Below are 18,357 nucleotides of genomic sequence, written 5' to 3'. Positions count from 1 at the left end.
GTCTCTTCGTGGTCATTTTGTGTATTTTTGTGTCATTTTGTGTCACTTTTTTTGTAATTTATGTCTCCATGTAGTCATTTTGTGTCTCCCTCTGGCTGCCTTGTGTCACTTTTTAGTGATTTTATGTCTCCTTGTAGTCATTTTGTAGTTATTTTATGTCTGATTGTGGTCATTTTGTGTCTCCTTGTGGTTGCTTTGTGTCACTTTTTAGTGATTTTATGTCTCCTTGTGGTCATTTTTTATCACTTTGTAGTCACTTTACATCTCCTTGTGATCATTTTGTGTCTCCTTGTAGACATTTTGTGTTTCACTGTGGTTATTTCATGTGTCATGATCTGCCCTGATCTCCTCTTGAGGTTGTGTTTCTTTCCTTTGTTTTATTTGTATATTCTTTGTTCACGCTTCTGCTTTCTTTTGTTACCCACCTCTCCTCTTGTCTCAGCTCAGTCGACGTCCTGCCCTTGTGTTTTCCTGCCAGTTTTGATCGTCTGCCCCTCCCTGATTGGTTTCACCTGTCCCTCACTAGTCAGCTCACCTGTTCTCTCCCAGTTAGTGTCTCATAGCTCATAGCTCTTCCTGTTCTTTGTCAGTTTATCTTCATTTTTGGTTTGGAGTTCTGTTGCTGCCTTTTCCTCTGCCTGCCTGATTTTGGGACTGTAAGCATTTTTAAATTAAATTTTAAATCCATCCAGCTGCCTCATTTATTACCTGCATTTGGGTGCGAGCCTGCTACCTGCTCCAAAATCATGAAAAAAGCCTTTATGTGGTTGTTTTGTGTCTCTTTGAAGTACTAGTGTGTCTTTTCTGTTTCTTTTGTGTCTGTTTTTTGTCGTTTTGTGTCTCTTTGTAGCTGTTTTGCCCATTTTCATAGTTCCTTTGCATCTTATTGTGGTCTCATTGTATGTCTTTGTGGTCTTTTTTAGTCTCTTCCTGGTCTGTACGTGTCTCTTCAGGTGACATACTGCAGGTGAAGGCCAGGAGGTCCTGTGCCAGGTAGGCCCATTCAGTGATCCAGTGATATTCCTGAAATCAATATCAAGATGTAAAAAAGATAATATATGCAACACTGTTATGAAGTCAGGGCAAGAAACCCCAATCCATTCTTGTGTGTTAAATCCCAAATAATTCATTTATTTGGTCTTGAAATAAGTGTTCACATCAATAATGTGAATTATATATATATATATATATATATATATATATATATAATACAATTCAACCATCTGCCCTTCTACTCTTACTTCGGAAAAGGAAAAACTCCCCTAAAAAATGGAAACATACAGAAACATAAATGCTTAAAATACTCCCGTTATAATGAATATTTGATTCATAATAGGTGAAAACACTACAATAAATCCTCACAGTGTTTCTTTTTAAATGTATTTGAACACAAAAACATCTTCATTAGTCCTCCTAAATGTAAAACAGTAAAGGTGCTTATACACGGGAACGCTTTCTTCCTGTGCGCCTCAGAAAAGACAAATAGCTCCGGTGTGAAATCATTTAGTTCATGTCGTGTCTTGCCTAGAGGGGATTACACTTACAGCACCAAAAGGTACAAGACTGAAATACTGAGTGACAAAGTGTGAAATCTGGATCAGATTAAGAGAGAAGCTTCTCTTTCACACACACACACACACACACACACACACACACACACACACACACACACATAGAAAGATGGAGATGGAGAGACCAGAGAGAGAACGAGGGAGGGAGGGGAGGACAAGCTGTGGGAACATGCTGCTGAATAATTACCACTGACATCAGAATAGTTTTCTTTAGCTCTCTGAAGTGGCAGGGCTCATTTGTACAGCCTGGAGGCACGCAGAGGTGCGTGTGTGTGTGTGTGTGTGTGAGAGAGAGAGAGAGAGTATATGTGCAGAGGGGAAAGTTAGAGAGGGAAGAGACATAAAGAGGGAGAAGGAGATGTCTTGAGAATTGTGTGACTTTATCTGAAAAGAAACACAATATTACTGAAACTGTGAGAAGTACAGTACAAGAGATAACCCAGTGTGTGTGTGTGTGTGTGTGTGTGTGTGTGTCTGTGTGTGGGCATGAGGGAAAGATTATTCTGATTTAGTCCTCTCCCTGTCAGAGTGTGACACCATGACAGTCTGCCCCAGGGAGCCATTTCTCTCTTAAGTGGACCTTAAAAAACAGGAAACGACTTCAAATCCCACCAGAGCGCAGAGGAGGATCAGGCCTACTGACTCTGTACAATGCCCTTAACTACACACACACACACACACACACACACACACACACACACACACACACATTAGTAAGTGCCTCAATATAGCGTGTTCAAACCCAGAACACACACACACACACACACACTCACACCTGAGCCCTCTTCAATAGACACCATTCAGCACCCTGACAACCGGGGACAATAGAGGCAAAAACGCAGGTCGACAAAGAGACTCGACCTGCCTGAACACATCTGGCCGTCCTCGCCGCCCGCTCCACCGCATCAGCTTCTCCTTTCTGCGATGACTTCGGGTGATATCATGTTTCTATATGGCTACACTTTGCTTTGCCTTCACTTGCAGCTGTTTTGTAACAAGATTTTGGAGGTGAAATCCCGAGTCGTGTTACTGAAGTTAGCGGCAGCAGGCCGGGAGTGCGGAGACTTTTGTTGAGGGTAGTTTGCTTCGTCGCTGCCTGAAGGGCCTTCTTGTTGTCACTGCGAAGTCTTGTATTGTACGTACGCATTTTCCATGAACATAATCCCAGTTTATCTGGTAAACTGAGCAGGTGCAGGTGCAGCAGAGTGAGCATCGATTCGTGCCTCGGGTGAGAGACTCTGCTGGATTAGTGAAATTATTCAGATTCAAAACAACACGACTAAACAACTATAACTCCCATGACAACACACCAGACACCGTACACCATGTTTTTAATTAAAAACAACCAGACTAAAGTCATTATTTCATCACGTTTTATTGATCATGAGACCATTTAACAACAGAATCAGTGTTTAGTCATCAATACACAGTACAACACAAGGAGGACGCATTTAAGGGGCCGTTACAACACAACACACAAACTCTTTGGTGACGTCTCTCAGGTGGTAGAGACATAAAGACCTGAAAATAAATGTCATAGGCCGGCTGTGTTTTTTTTCTTCATGACAGTTTATGATGGTGTGTTTGTTAAGGAGGAGGGCAGACCAGGGAGGACATGGAGTGTCTGAAGGACGGTTTGAAGACCGGAGACTTCCACCCGGGGCTCTGTCCGTACGAAATATCAGGGGTGAGTGGTCGTCCCTGAAAATGACTGAGGAGAGAAAAGAGGAGGAGAGGAGAGGAGAGGAGAAAAAAGGAAGGAGGTGAAAGAAGAGAGGAGAGTTTATTGACACTTCAGGTGTATTTAACCCTTAGGGACTGTTTGAAGTGCTTTTCATTCTTCATTTTTTCATAATTTTGGCTGTGTTAAAGCATATGGCATAAATTATGGCAAGATTGTGTGTTTTGTGTAATCTTGGAAATTCAAGCTCAGCTCCAACAATAAGTCTAAAACACACCGTGTAAACAAACGTTGTTACATTCATACTGTTGAGAGCAAAAAAACATTGAAACCCATTCAAACTGTAATTCTTTGATCCCACAGCCCTCAAAGCAAAAACATGAATAATATTGTTTCTGGGTGTCATTCTGGGCTTCTTTTTTCCTGACAGCGTAATTTTTTACCATATTTGGCATATGGAGAAAATGCATGCTATTTCCACCAGCTGCACTGTCACAGTCAATGTTGCTGCAAATCATCGACATTTCCCAGACTGTGATCATCAAAACAAAAGCTACTGTGCAAACTCTGATTAGCCTCCCACACATTTACGCCACCCAACAGGCCGAGTTTTGCTTTTAACTATTGTTTCAGCACCACGGACAGCTATGTAGGCGATAACATTCGTACGTTGGAGATCATATCTCGTCTGTAGGAGATAAACCAACATTGTCCACAATTTTTTTCACCTTGCCTCTCTGGGCTCCCACAGCCTCTGCAGTCATGAAATTTGTTTACAATAAGAAAAATGTAGAAAATCACCAGACTTATCTTTTAAATTACTTGGTTTAATTAAGCTATTGATACCAAAACTGACGCAGGTGTTCTGCTCAAAACCATTTTTTGCAGACTCGTTAGGATCACAACCACTCAAACAAGTTAGTGTGAACATTAAAGATAAAATAACTGAGCTTGTCAAAGTTCAGACATATGAAATTCTAAATCTGCTTTATTCAGATTTTTTAACAATGCCTTTAATGAATGAAATGAGTCACCTGACTGTGGCTGAGCGGGCTGAATGGTTGGCCAACATGCTGTGACTGGAGGATCTGTGAGAGACGGTGCCTAAACACAACAGCGGAGAGATGAAACGTTAATCTCTAACACAGGTCATACTGTACAGATGTAATGGCTCATAATAATTTTTAAAATGTCTGACTTATTTCTGGGTCATTATGGGCTTATGTGCCTCTTCTTCCATCCCATGCCCCAAGTGTCATTTAGAAAAATCCTCCAGGAAGACAAGATAAATGGATGAATCATCGCCCAGAGTGATGCGTGTCCCACAGTTTTCACACACAAACTTAAATGTTGCTGCCTAACAGGACAAAACACTGTCGGCATCCTCACAACCTTCTGCTACACCAAGCTTTATCATAAATGATGTGTATCTTTTTCTATTAAAACAATACATTTAATTGTCTATTAGGAATTTTAAACAACCCAATAAATCAGTTGCTGATCAAATAATGTGATTTCCTTCAGAACAATATTTACCTAACATTCACACAGTCATACTGTAGTCAGGATGACCACAATCCTCATGACATTTCAAGGCTGTCACATAATTTATCTGCCACAAAAGAGGTCAAATCCTTTAAAGGACTTAATGACATCATAAAAGAGAGGTGTAATCCCAAACATAACAACAGCCAACATCTGTATGGGTTTAATCTCTGTGGGTGGTCAACCTGAAGTCAATAACCCCAAAACAAGTTGGCAGAGGATTATAGTGCAGTTATGTCTGTGTCAGTGTGACATACTGTTTCTAAATATCCAACTGTAAATGCATACCGCAGAGACTTAATTGTGTTATTTCCTAGGTAGCATAACATGTGTGAAGTGCCTTTAGCACCAAACAGATTGAGAAAGGAAGGATGTCAAACCACCAACCCTGATTTTTAATGGTATAATGCCTCAAAGGGACAGTTCACCCTCAAATCCAAAGTACATTTTTCCCCTCTTACCTTTAGTGCTATTTATCAATGCAGACTGTTTTGCTGTAGGTTGCAGTGTGTAGGAGATATCAGCCGTAGACATGTCTGCTTTCTCTCCAATATTACGGACTTGGATGATGCTCGGCTTGTGTTACTCAAAACGCCAAAAAATGCATTTGAAAAGCTCAACAGCCACGTGTCTTTTCAGAAATTATGACCCGGTTAGTCGAGATAATCCACAGAACTCATTATGAGCAATTTCATGTAGGAACTATTTTCTTTTCACCAAACTACTCTTGTCAGTTGTATCACTGTGCAGAAGGAAATGTGCATCTACTCGTGGTTAAGAGGCTCGTGTTTGTGACAGCATAAGATGTTTATCGGCCTCCTCCTCGGCTAAGCTTTAAGGTTAGGAGGCTGTCCTCATGCACGGTTTGTAGCTTTGCCCCGAACACACTGAACATCCTACAAACCACTCTGAAACTCAATTCAGCTTTTATCCATCGGTCAGTTCAGATCTCTGATCACCAATAATTCTGTCACAGTCTGCAGCTACCCTACACCATTTTTTATCTTATCTATTCTCACGTATTGATTTAATTGCTTTTAATTGGTTAGATTATTTCATTAATCTTCTTGATGTGCACTTTTACTTGTATTTTTGTGTATTTTGTTGTATTTTTCTTGACGTTGTATATGAGAGCTCTCAATAATCCTTCGAGAGTACGTTATGTAATTTTTGGGGCGCTAATTTCAGTAGGACACGTTTGCTGTCTTAGAGGCACCAGATGAGCTCGCAGTAGATGCACACTGATACGGTTGGCGATTGTAGTTCAATACAAAGAAAATAGTTCCCACATGAAACTGCTCACGATAAGGTCTGTGGATTATCTCGAGTAAACGAGTCATGATTTCTTGAAAGAGACATTACAGTGGAGTTTTTAATTTTTTGGCACCTTCATCACCACAAGCCAAGCACCATCTATTTCTGTTATATTAGAGAGAAGGCAGACATCACTCAGCAGCTCACAGCAAAACAATCTAGACTGATAAATGGCACTAAAGGTAAAATATGTATTTGTGATTTGGGGTTGAGCTGTCCCTTTACTGGCACAGAGAAATCACCAAAACAGATCACAGATTACGAGCTAAAATTGACACGTACAGGTCTTCCTTCAGTGAGTACCAAAAACAGAAGTTTCATGGCCGGAGGAGCACGTACCCATTCGTCCATCCTGTGGCGGACTGATTAACGACAGTCTGGGGACGGTGTTAGGCTGAAAGACGAATACACACACAGACACAAACCTCATAAATCATCTCTTTTTATGTGCTTGTTTTTCAACACTTTCACTCTCCAAGTCCTGAAATAAATGTCAAGATATTGTCTGGTCTTGAGAGCTCATACGTTACATTACACAAACTGTATAGCAGAAAGGGAATCTTAATACAGGTGGAGTTATGACACTCACTTTCCTGAACAGACTCCTTTCATCCACGTCCATGTTTTCATGGCTGCAAGACACGAGAGCACGCTTCATTAGTCTAGTTGGGTTCAGTTGGCTGAGCACCACAGCGGTGCTTAAAGTGTTTTATAACAAGCCAAATGTCTGTGTAACAGCAGCGTCTGTAGTTTAATTCCAAAGACAGAATTACACTCTGTGAAATACTGATATTTCAGGAGGATACAAACCAATTTACCCATAGAAAATGTGCAGTAAATTATTAAAATTGGAATTTAAAATGAAGCATAAGTTGATCATTGAAAAACTATTTTACGACAGTGAGATAATTCCATGCTTTTACATGTTGGATTTACAAATTAAAATTTATAATAATATTGCACACCATTTCAGCAGAAAATCTTCCTAAAGAGAAAAGTTAACTAATAAAACTGAACCAATACTAGTGTTATGTATTTGTTTATTCAAAATTCTATATGATATTTGTATATTTCGAAGATAATTTTCTCTTAACATTTGGCATGTGTCCAAATTTTGAGAAATACTAAAAACTTGGGGTTTCTACAAATGAAACTAATTCGTTGTGCAAAACTTCAGATTTTTTTATTTAATTCAGTCATTAAAATCTAAATGTTTTGAAAAGCACTCTGTAATTAAAAGGTCTTTTTACAGTTCCCTTCAAATCGCCAATTTACTGTTTGACCCTGCAGGCGCAGCAGTAACGCTGCACCGGGGTTAATATCCGCTGTCCATCATCTGTTCGCCCAGTAGAAGAATCTAAAGTCTCAGCGGATAAAACAACATTTGTGCTGTTAAACTCAAGCAGAGAACCAATCCTGTGTCAACGGTGTCTGGGAAACCCAATAGGGAATCCTGACTAAACCCAAGCAAAGCTTCGCTTATTCAGGTGTGTGTGTAGATAACCGCAGGGCAGGGCAAAGCTATACAGCAGCTAAAGCTAACATAAGACATCGGGGCTGAACCCAGGATATAGCTTGTTTGCACTGAGAAATACCTTCAACTTTCTCTCTCTCTCACTCTAACGGTGAGAGGTAATGAAGGGAAGAGTGAAAAGAAACACAGATGAGGTGGAGAGAGTGTAAAGCAAAAGTGAACATAAAAGGAAGTTAAAGATGTTCAGTTATATGGAAACATTTAGGAATACTCACACATTAGTGGTCGATGAGTGTCTGGAGAGAGACATCGGGGAATTATACGGGATCTGCAGGACTGACACCAAACAAGGAACACAATATTAACAACCAGCGTACATTATTAAGGAATATGAGACATTGGCAGTCATGCAGGGAATGTATGAAAATAGATGGTTCAGTGATATGACCGCAAAGACGTGACACGAGCCAGTTTTATGGTCAGTCAGCGGCTCAGTTAGCGTTTTTCCAGCCACGAGCACCTCCTGCTCGGCTGTTTTTCTCACTTCATTTTCTTACTTGTATTTCTGAAAGGCTTTTGTTGAACAGCTGCTATGCAACAAGTATTAGTTTTGACGGCTCCGTCTTAAAAAGCAGAAAAATCATAATGTCAAATCCTGATTTAATTTGATTGGATTTCCATCTTTTCTGAGCAAGTTTTGTGTGAAAGGAATTAAAAGCCTGTCCCATATAGACGCCTGTCACAAATATAAGCCTGCTGAGTTCAGTGATTTAAGCAAATAACAGCTGGAGTTACTAATTGAAGTTTTACAGTATATCCCATGTGACTTCTACCATAAACAACAGCAAAACAACAGTATTAAGAATAATGAATGAGAACTGCCATCAGAGCGCAGTCATGACTCTGACTCAAACCCATTTGGACTCAGTCTTGACTTGATCTGGTCAGACTTGGACTTGACTTTGACTCAACTTATGTGGTTTTGCCTGTAGTGCTGCTTTCTGTAGATTACAATATAATACTGTCTGCAATGATCAATACCAGTGCGACATGAAATTATGCAATTGTTGTTTACCAGATTTATGTCCATGTGGAGTATGGCAACTGTGGCTCATCTGAGGCGCTGATGAAACTTTGGCACTGAGTGAAAAGAGGAATAAACAAGGTCAGTGAGTTTGAAATAAACACACACAGCTGCTTCTAACATCAGCACTCGAGCGAGAAAATGGATGAGGACTCTTCTTTCAAGCTGTACTCAAGTTAGATAAGAGAAGATAAACTATACAAAAGCAAGCGAAGATAAACATCATTTAAATAATCTAATTTAAAGAATATTTTTTATGAAATGTTGCTTGTATTAGTGATATCTTAGTCTGTTTCTTTTAAAAAATGACTTTGCTGCAGTACTCATGAATTACAAATAAATACAGTAAAGCTCTCTGAGGATGACCTACATTTTTTTCTGACACTGTAGGCTGTAAAAACTTTTGAAACATATTTTAGGTAAGTATCAGTGTTAAATCTGTGACTTGTACTTAGATGTTGTTGCTTTTTTTTTTAAAGATATACTTGCTGGTCTTTACAAACAAGCAAAAAACTTGTCCCTTAAATTCAGAGTTGGTTGTGGTTGTAACTTTCCAGGAGTAGATGTGCAGGGAGTGACACCTAGTGAGAGGTGAGGGGGAAATAAATGTAACGCTGCTGTCAAACCCAAAGAGACATTTAATCCCAAAGCATTACAGGTTTTATTACCTCCACACATCCTCATTTAGCCAAATTTTAGTTTTTCATGTCATTATCATCATAATCACAGATGCAGAGAGACATTTGATGTTTAATGTTTGAATCCTGCGAATGGAGGACGCTGAAAATAACGTCTACAGAGAGGGAAATTAAAAATGAAACATCATTTGTTTAAACAAAGTTTTAGTGAATATTTATATCTTGAGCAGCCGCTTATACCCTAAAAAATAAGTTGGACATATTTCTAAAAAAAAATTGGGAACCTTTTATGACCTAGCTGGCTAGACTTTATCTGATCTCTATGGAAAGAAGATATGTTTTGTTACCATAGCTAAACGATTGATGTATTTTTATTTGATTTATTTTATTATATTATATTTTTATTTTATTTATTTACTCATTTATTTTTAAATAGTTTACTCATCTATTTTAGAGTAATTTTGTTTAATTATAATCCTATTTTTCTGGTTTTATCTTTTAAATGTTTCTCAGTTGTTAAAAAAAAAATAAAATAAAAATAAAAATAAATAAATAAATAAATAAATAAATAAAAATAATAAAGACAAAAGTTAAAAAAAAAAAGAAACGTCAGCAGAATACTAAAGAAAATAAAACATTTTTTTCAGGACAATCTGGTTTGTGAAACAGTTTAAGATTCATTACTCAGCATGGTGGCTGTTATAGTTGGAAAAATTGTCTGCTACAGATCAGATTTACAAGCACCGATACACTGACTCATATGTAATGTGTCTAAAATCTTGGAGAAGGATAAATGTAACACATGACCTACAGATGGGGGTTACTCATCTTTTAATATCTATTATCAAAACATCAGTATGTATCTTATATGATTTTTTAATAAGCATCTTCTCTGTGCAGTACCTCTGATGCTGGAGAGAGTTTTCCAGTTTAGTGATGTAGGCACTCTGTTCATTCAGCTTCCTAAAGAGGCCAAACAAATGAAAACTAAAACAAAAAAGAAATGCACCAAACTTCTCATAAACTGCAGTTTGGGAATATGTATAAACATGGATTATAAACTTAACTTACTTTGCCATCTGCTGCATTTCTGTCTTCATCTTGACTAATGCCTCGTCGAGTTTCTCATTCTGTAATTAATAAAATTGTTGGTGATCCACAAATGGTTGAAGCAAATAAAACAGGAAAGTAAATAAATCATACTGTCCACATGGTTGGGGGATCAAAATGAGGTATGACACACAGTTTTCCTGCACAGCAACATTTAATGGAAAATGAATTCCTTTCCTTAACAAATGCTCAAAATCACACACAAATACGCAACAACCAAAATCCACGGCAGCAACACAAATGTCTCTCACCTTTTGTTGGTAGTGAGTCAAAAGTCTCTTCTGATGTCTTGCCTGGAACATTATAACCTGAAAAAACAGTGTAATGAGAATATGCACCATAAACAATGTAAAAATACAAATATTGCACACAGAACTTAAATTAGTTAGATCTTTATTTCCAACATGGAAAAGAAAATAAAACAGAAATGACCAAACTTTGCTGATTTCCGTGAAGTGTTTGGTTGCCACGGCGTTGATGTCGGAGAACAGGGCCTTCACCTCTGAGCTGCTCTGAAACAAAGACATTTTACATGACTGTTATGGTGGTAGGATTGTAAAATGATAAGTGTGTCTGTGAAGTTTTAAAGTTTAACTTTAAAACCAACACAGATAGCCCTACTGCCACCCACTGAGACCACTCAATGTAAAGCACGGAGCTTCAATGTTTTTTAGGCTAAGGACCCCAAAGCCGAAAGAGAGAGAGGGCAGGGACTCCTGACTACATACAGTATGTTATTATGAAGTTCAGTAGCATAATAAATTAGACGGACAGAGGACAATATCAGCTTCTGTCTTGAGCTGTGTTTGCTTTTCGGGTAGGTGAGAGAGGAAACTTCATAAAGATAAATTGCTGCAAAAAGGCAAAATAAGTTGGATTCACTTGAATGTGTATTTTCATAGATATAGGCTTCTCACAGTTTCTAATCGATGGCATTACATAATCCCGATCCTGGTTTCCCTCCACTGGCTTTTTGTTCGTTTTAGAACAGATTTTTAACATTTTACCCTTTAAAAGCTCATTTGGGTCTGGCCCCAGGCTACATGACAGAAATGTTGACCCGTTATGAGATCCTCGGGTAGTGCCTTTGTGGCCGTTTCAAAGTCGGGGCTTAAAACAATAAAAAGGTGACCGTGCTTTTGCCATCAGGACCCCTTGGCTTTGGAACGACCTGACCGAAGAGATAAGGCTGCAGAATCAGTGACTTCTTTTAAACACCTCTTAAAATCTATTTTTATAGACGAGCTTTTATGCGATGTTGTCTATTTTAATTTGTCTATTTTAGTTTATCTTTTAATTTATTCTTTTAATCTGTCTCGACTGGTTTAATCCTATTATTAGTACTACTACTGCTAATATTCTTTGAATTGTATTTACTCTAATCAATATGAGTTGTTGTTATTTTTGTTTTGTATTTGTTTCTCTCTTTCTTCTCCCTTATTTCTACTAAACCCCCCCCAAAAATCTTGCTTCTGCTATGTTTTGTTTGTCAAAGCATTATGTAAAGGTGCTATATAAATAAAGTTATTACTATTTATAATTATTATTATATTTTACATTTCAAAAAGAAAACAAAAACTTTCAAAAATGTATCAAACAATAATTTGGCGGCCTCCCTGCATGAACTCTGATGACCCCACCAGAGGTCACAGACCCCCTTTCTGAAGAATCAAGGTGTGAAGGAAAATGCTCACTTTGTCGGAGAGCGCTGACACTTGGCATTTGGCACTGCATATTAAACACTTGCCTGGTTTGCCTGAAAGAAGAGTTGCAATTACATACGGACAAAAATACAACATGCATAATCTTTTTAGGTTAATACTGAAAAGAGGACACGTAGACTCTGAATCCAATACAAGAGCTAAACAAAAAAGGGTCTCAAAGTGCTTTCGCCTGAGACCTAAAATTAATTAAGTGTAACCCCTGGGTCTAACCCTGAAAGCCAGAGCGAATTAAACATAATCAAACCCTTGAGACTGAGATTAGAGCCATCAGGAACAGACCCGTGGCTTGCGAACATGATTAGAGGCTCCCAAAGTGGGACCAGGGGTACTTCAAGAAATCCCATATCCACTGTTGAATGGTGTAATTTCACTCTTATCTCATTTGAGGATAGGAAGCACCCGCTAACAGAGCATGACCGGATAAGAGATTTTACTCCCTCTGCTGGCACATAACAATCAGACCCAGTGTGAAAAGTAGGTTGCATTATTCTCGAGTGACTTTTATAAGAAATATTATCACAACTAAAACTCCAGAAACACTTTATAGTCAATTGCCTTTTTTTTTTTTGGACTGACATTATTACTCTACTCGGCAGTCATCAAAGAGTCGTTTGTGCATTATCGAGCAATGGTGGCATGGAATTCATTACCAAGTTATTTTGTTATTTCTGAAAGCAATACAATATGTTTTCACAAAAAGTTAAGATTGTATTTATTTACACAAGGAATAGTGTAAAACACCATATATTATATATACTTTTGATGGTCTTGAAGATATGAAATACATTTTGAGCTATCTATCTAATTTGTCTTGTGATTAAGTGGATATGTTTTCAAGTACTTTATTTTCTAAACTATCACTATTTAGCTACTGTATATATAATTCAGTCTTTGAGTTTGTGTTAATTGTTGTGTGTTGTATTGTTGTTAAAATGTGTTTAGTCAGACTGAGTATGAATGATATGGATGTGTATTCATATTTTTAGCTCATGACAAAAGGTGATTGTACCTTTGCTGTCAGAGCTCCAAAACTGTGGAACAATTTGCCTATTGAGATCAGACTGGCCACTTTATTAGCATCTTTTAAATCTCATCTAAAGACTTTCTTTTGTAGGAAAGCATTTATGAATATTTAATATGTGGCTATTGCTAGGTTTTATCATCCCTTTGCAGCCATTGTACGCCACTTTTTATACATTTTCCCCCCAGTATTTATACATGATCACTCTGCTGTTTGCATTTTATTTTATTGTTGTTTTATAGCTGCTTTGATTTTAATCTATAGCTTGTCTGAAAAGCACTTTGGAACCTTGTTAAGAAAAGTTTATTTAAGAAAAGCAGCTACTGTTTAACACAGAAGTTAAAAGGGATCTTAATAAACAAACAAATGCTGTCTGAAATGTGTCTTTCTCTTGGAAAATTTATGTAATGTGGGTTTGTGTCCACAGCCTGGAAAATGTAAGTGTCTGGACTCATCTGGAGTCATCACTTCTGTAATAGCACTTGAAATCCAACAGATGTCCCTATTTAATCACACTTCACCTGCCAGGTGCAGCTGAAGTGAAGACACGGTGCAGGACTGTTAAACACACACAAACATCCCCCGCTGGGACTGTTTTGGCTGTCTGTTAGCATCATAAACCTGTTTGTACCTTTCATATAACACACGCTGCAGATGACATGGCCACACGTTGTGACAGCCAGTTTCCTTTCAGCACTGGGGGAGAGGAAGCAGGAGTTGCAGCAGATCCAGTAAGACATTTTTACACCTGTGAGAAGATTTGTGTTAAATTTAACGTTAAGCTAACCGACGCTGCTAGCTCGCTGTTGCTAGGAGTTCCGTTAGCAGTTTGTTGACTCAGTTAACACAAGTTATTACAGCAGACTCCCTCATTTAGTGGTTTAAATCAGTGTTTGTTTTAAGTTAAAGATAACTTACTATAATACAACTATAACACGGCTACCATTACCGCCTTGTAAAAGTAACGTTAAGTACAAGTAACGCTGGATTACGTTACCTGAGGCATCCCGCTGCAAGTGAAGCTATGTGCTAACTAGCTAACTAGCTAACTAGCTAGCATGACTAACGGATCTACGAGAGACGAGTCCTAGCGGGTAATGTTACCAGCTCTTTTAATTTTGTTTAATTAATGTTAAAATAAATTAACATTACAAAAGAGACGTTTGTCTTTTGACTTATCATCTAAAGTAACTTTAAAATTAGCTATGTTAAATGTTTACTCTCTATTTCACGTTAATGTTATTAGTATCTAATGACGTTCGTGTGTTTACATTAGCTAACAGAGCGTAATGTTATCTAGCTAGCTAGCAAGCTAATTTTCTACACATATAAGACTATCGCTGTTAGATGAACTATTTACACCTCTTAATAAACTTTTTTCACAATTAGCTAAATACATGAACATGAGGGAAGTAATGCAAAAAAAAACAGCTGTTAAATTAATTTGCTCATTGTTAAGAAAAGGGAAATAATCACAAACTTCAACTCTTTCAAATTACTTTTATTATTTACACAAAGTGCGTTAATTAATTTAATTCATTTTCCTGCAATGTTGGGGGTTGCGAAACGGGAGGTAATTATGTATTTTAATATGGATTAGGGTTGAGACATTAGAACTTAAATGGCTGTATTTTGTATATATTTAAAATAACCTTAGAATCTCAAAACTTGCAAATAGGTTTTCAAAGGCATGTTTTCTTAAAAAAAAAACCAACCCTCCAAAATCACACCATTTATCATAAGCCGAAACTGTAAAACAATATTATTTATGGTGGAGGAAGGGTCATGTATTTACCTCAGTCACTCAGAAAGGTTCAAGGAGAAATGCCAATCCCCTGCTCTAATAAATGAAGTACAGTCTCTAAAGGTAACAGTGTCGTTTTGGTAAGATAGTCCACATCAAATCCAAACAACATTTTAAAAGCATTGTTATTGTTTTTTAATGTCTCACATCCATAGAATTTCACAATTTGATCCATACATTATTTGTAATCCTATATGCCATGTACATTTCACTAGCTGCAACAAGAAAAGAGAGCTTTTAATTTCTAAGTGTTTGGCATAGTATAGTTGTTGCAGTATATAAACAAGTGTGGGTGGAACATGCTCTAAGGTCATCTGGCTTGAACTTACAGGTCAGAGGTCATCCTCAGACCAGCTTCTTGGCGATGAAGAAGTCTTTGAGTCGTTTTATCTGCCAAAATCCAACCGACAGCAACACAGAGGTCTGCACCACGGCCCACCATAGCACTTTACTGTTGGTGTCCTCACTGATCTGACGAAACACCTCCTCTTTCTCCTGAATAATAGACAGAAATATAATCCATTCAAAAACAAATTTGTAATGAGTAGTTATAAGATCACTTGTCAGATGGCATACAGTATGATTTACTTTGCTGTAATCCTAATAAGCACTAAATGTGAATATCAGAAACATACATTAGTGGTGGCTAACCCTCTACCTGAACTCATATTCTATCACCCCAGTATATCGCTGATTTAATATCAGCAGGTACCCCACTGCTCCTCTGAGCTCCCTGTTGCGTGATGTAGCTACTCACATTTACTGTACACAGTACTGATACTGTAGATATTTACCCTTTGGTACTCCTGCTGCCTGGTGATGTACATCATCTGATCTATGAGGTGTCTGATGCTGTTCTCCAGAATTTCCATGTTGTCTTTTGTCTTGTCTTTTTTGGGGTCAATCGAGTGCTCTCCCATCTGAACGTCCAAATGTAGCTTCTGTATAGCACAATCGAGGAAAAAAGGCATTATTTAAAAAAAGAGGATTCAATATAATATTTGTAATATTGTATGTGTTGCTGATTTTCTCCCTCTTTTTTCAAATTAATTTTCTATTTGTCTAGGTCTCACCATCCTCTCTCCAGCAAAGACAGAAAACCTTGTGGAGTTGGTTTGGAAGCAAAGGTAATGCTGACCAGAGGCATGAGCCGTAAAGGTAAATTTACCAAATTTACCGTAGCGTTTGGACATCACAACCTAGAGAGCAGGAAAGACACTGTCAGGCCAACATTTTTTCAGTGATGGAACAACAAAATTGAGACATGGTTTTGTTAATTTTAGTTCTTTTTCGTCAGTGGAGTGCTGAGGAAGAGGAAGTGGTGGGTTAGCGTCTGAAAAGGAGTCAGTGATAAATGGTAGATTCTCTCATTCATGCTCATTTCTTCTTGCCATTGAAAAAAATTTTAATTTGAATTTAAATTGAATAGGTGGGTTTCTATTACAGATTTGCACAAAACAAAAATCTTAGAAAAAAGTCCCATATACAAACCTACATCACTGATCAAGTCAAATTTTGATTGCAGGACTTTTACTTGTATTTGAGTGTTTTCTACTTGCGGTATCACAACTTTTTCTTGACCCTTTGAAACCTGAGCAAATTGAATTAATGTCTTTCAAACACATGAGCATCGTAACAAGAAATTGACCCAAAATTAGCAAGAAATTAGTTCAAAAAAGCAAAACAAAAAAGGTACAAGAAAATCACCAGATAAGTAAAAAAAAGAGAGGAAAAAGATAAAAAAGGAGACAAAATATGAACTTAAGAAAATGCAAAAATTAAAATAAATATTTATACATCCATGTCTAATTTTCAAGCCATATTCTCACTACCTTTTACTTTTTACTTTTTTTTTCCTTACAGTTTCTGGAAATTTCTTGCCAAGTTGCTGATTGCCCTTTTCCCCATGTTTCCAAAAGAAATCAAACCACTTTTCTCAGGTTTCAGAGGTTTTAATGCTTGTGAAAGGCTTCTGGACACAGCACAACAAAACTGATGTCCAGGTTCTAAATGGTTATATGATGAATGATTTGAATACTGCTGGTACAAAGTTAAATCTGAGGCATGAGACTGATGTTATATTGTACAATAACAGGAAACAGTGTTAGTCATTTAAGTTCTTGTCAATCAAAATGTGCATCACTGATCTTAAGTAACACTGTGTTAAATGCATTTCATCCTTGTCTGAGTTTGGTTTGAATGGGGAAACCAGCAAGCACATGTTATATTGAATGTGGTGATTAACCTCTCCTGTGAGTGCAGTACCTCATGGTTTGGGTCTCTGACTGTCACAGTGACGCCGAGGTGAGGGGAGTTGGTGAACGCCTTCATATCCCAGGGCTCCAACAAGAAATAACCTAAAGGTACGAGGGCGTTCACATACACAGTCACACAGAGTAGAAGTCAAAGCCATTATCAAGCTTCCATTATAAGTGATAAGCATTAGATTAAGCGTGAAGAGTGAATAAAAATTCTGCATTTTATATTGGGATTTTTTTTTAAATTAATAAAATTCAATGTTTATACATAATGCAGTATTTAGCATATATTCCTCGACATGTTACTGTTTAAACTTACGTTACCCAAATGCAAAAACTCTTTTTTAATGGCTGTCTGCTGCTGTTGAAGCAGCGCGCAGTTTGAAAGTCATAAATGGCTTTTACACTCACTGAAATAAGAGACGAACTGTCCTTGAGGTACATATTACATTACTGTGTAATTGAACAATCACGTGGCAATTTACAATACAGTTTTCCAAATCTAATTCCACATTCATTACCTCTGTTGAGATTGTAAACGACACTCAGGAGGAATATTCCCTCTCCAGGACTCACCGTTGACCAGCATGTCTTCAGGAATCTCCTCGATGATGCATTTTTCCTCCTGTTCCCCGAGATCAAAATACATGGCTGCTGCCAACATCAGGTAACACTGGAGGAGAAAGCCAGTGCCTCGCAAACCCATTTTCAGTTAACAATGAACTATTAAGTTACAATACAATTGAGGGACAAATGTTTGGCCTGTAGTTCCAGTTGACCTTTTTTTGTCGAGATTGAGGTATTTTTCATCGACTATAGCAAAATACACATGCTCTATAGCCTACATTTAGAGTGAAAGGCTTCAAGTGAGACAGTTTGAGTGTGAGAAACTCACAGGTGCTGCTGTGGGTGACGAGACATTGCGGTCGTTTTGTGACTGGTTAAACTGGGAGCCAATAGCCAAGCTGCTAAGAATAATGATTGACTGGAGCTGGTTAACTTGCAGTAGATACAGATAATCCAACAGTGTGCTTGGAAGCAGGAGTAGCATGGTGGCACTTGCAATATTTTTTATCACCATGATACAGAAAATATCTACCAATTTATATAATAATGTAAGAGCTTTGGGACAC

At 37.8% G+C, this 18,357-nt stretch overlaps 2 protein-coding genes and 2 long non-coding RNA genes across 6 annotated transcripts; 2 read left to right on the top strand and 2 right to left on the bottom strand.

Moving 5' to 3' along the window:
• The first annotated feature begins 525 nt into the window (after positions 1 to 525).
• On the top strand, positions 526 to 11,865 carry LOC148188854 (uncharacterized). Of its 3 annotated transcripts, XR_015777210.1 has the most exons (5): positions 526 to 656; positions 924 to 993; positions 3,164 to 3,258; positions 8,664 to 8,750; positions 11,567 to 11,865. It is a non-coding gene; the product is annotated as an uncharacterized LOC148188854 (long non-coding RNA). The 3 variants fall into 3 exon arrangements; XR_015777211.1 differs by lacking the exons at positions 8,664 to 8,750; positions 11,567 to 11,865 and adding an exon at positions 4,506 to 4,667; XR_015777209.1 differs by lacking the exons at positions 8,664 to 8,750; positions 11,567 to 11,865 and having other exon boundaries at positions 3,164 to 3,598.
• rnf212 (ring finger protein 212) lies at positions 2,949 to 14,266 on the bottom strand. Its single transcript, XM_042492813.2, has 13 exons — positions 14,160 to 14,266; positions 13,794 to 13,910; positions 12,112 to 12,173; positions 10,855 to 10,929; positions 10,669 to 10,725; positions 10,379 to 10,437; positions 10,211 to 10,270; positions 8,661 to 8,725; positions 7,861 to 7,921; positions 6,701 to 6,743; positions 6,451 to 6,505; positions 4,287 to 4,356; positions 2,949 to 3,282 (listed from the first exon to the last, which is right to left on the bottom strand). Exons 2-13 carry the CDS (start codon positions 13,900 to 13,902, stop codon positions 3,159 to 3,161), a joined length of 840 nt encoding a protein of 279 aa, XP_042348747.2. The 5' UTR covers positions 13,903 to 13,910; positions 14,160 to 14,266; the 3' UTR covers positions 2,949 to 3,158.
• On the top strand, positions 13,719 to 17,927 carry LOC148188853 (uncharacterized). The gene is made up of 4 exons (XR_015777212.1): positions 13,719 to 13,893; positions 16,033 to 16,124; positions 17,261 to 17,329; positions 17,794 to 17,927. It is a non-coding gene; the product is annotated as an uncharacterized LOC148188853 (long non-coding RNA).
• Positions 14,649 to 18,109, bottom strand: LOC121948447 (transmembrane emp24 domain-containing protein 11). The gene is made up of 5 exons (XM_042493843.2): positions 17,801 to 18,109; positions 17,232 to 17,323; positions 16,040 to 16,165; positions 15,761 to 15,907; positions 14,649 to 15,461 (listed from the first exon to the last, which is right to left on the bottom strand). The coding sequence occupies exons 1-5, from the start codon at positions 17,928 to 17,930 to the stop codon at positions 15,312 to 15,314; spliced, it is 645 nt and encodes a 214-aa protein (XP_042349777.1). The 5' UTR covers positions 17,931 to 18,109; the 3' UTR covers positions 14,649 to 15,311.
• Positions 18,110 to 18,357: the final 248 nt, after the last annotated feature.

This window comes from Plectropomus leopardus, chromosome 8 (genome assembly GCF_026936395.1).
Source record: "Plectropomus leopardus strain MGB_pleo_1.0 chromosome 8, ASM2693639v1, whole genome shotgun sequence".
NCBI classification, from domain to species: domain Eukaryota; kingdom Metazoa; phylum Chordata; class Actinopteri; order Perciformes; family Serranidae; genus Plectropomus; species Plectropomus leopardus.
This window is presented reverse-complemented; position numbering and strand designations above follow the sequence as displayed.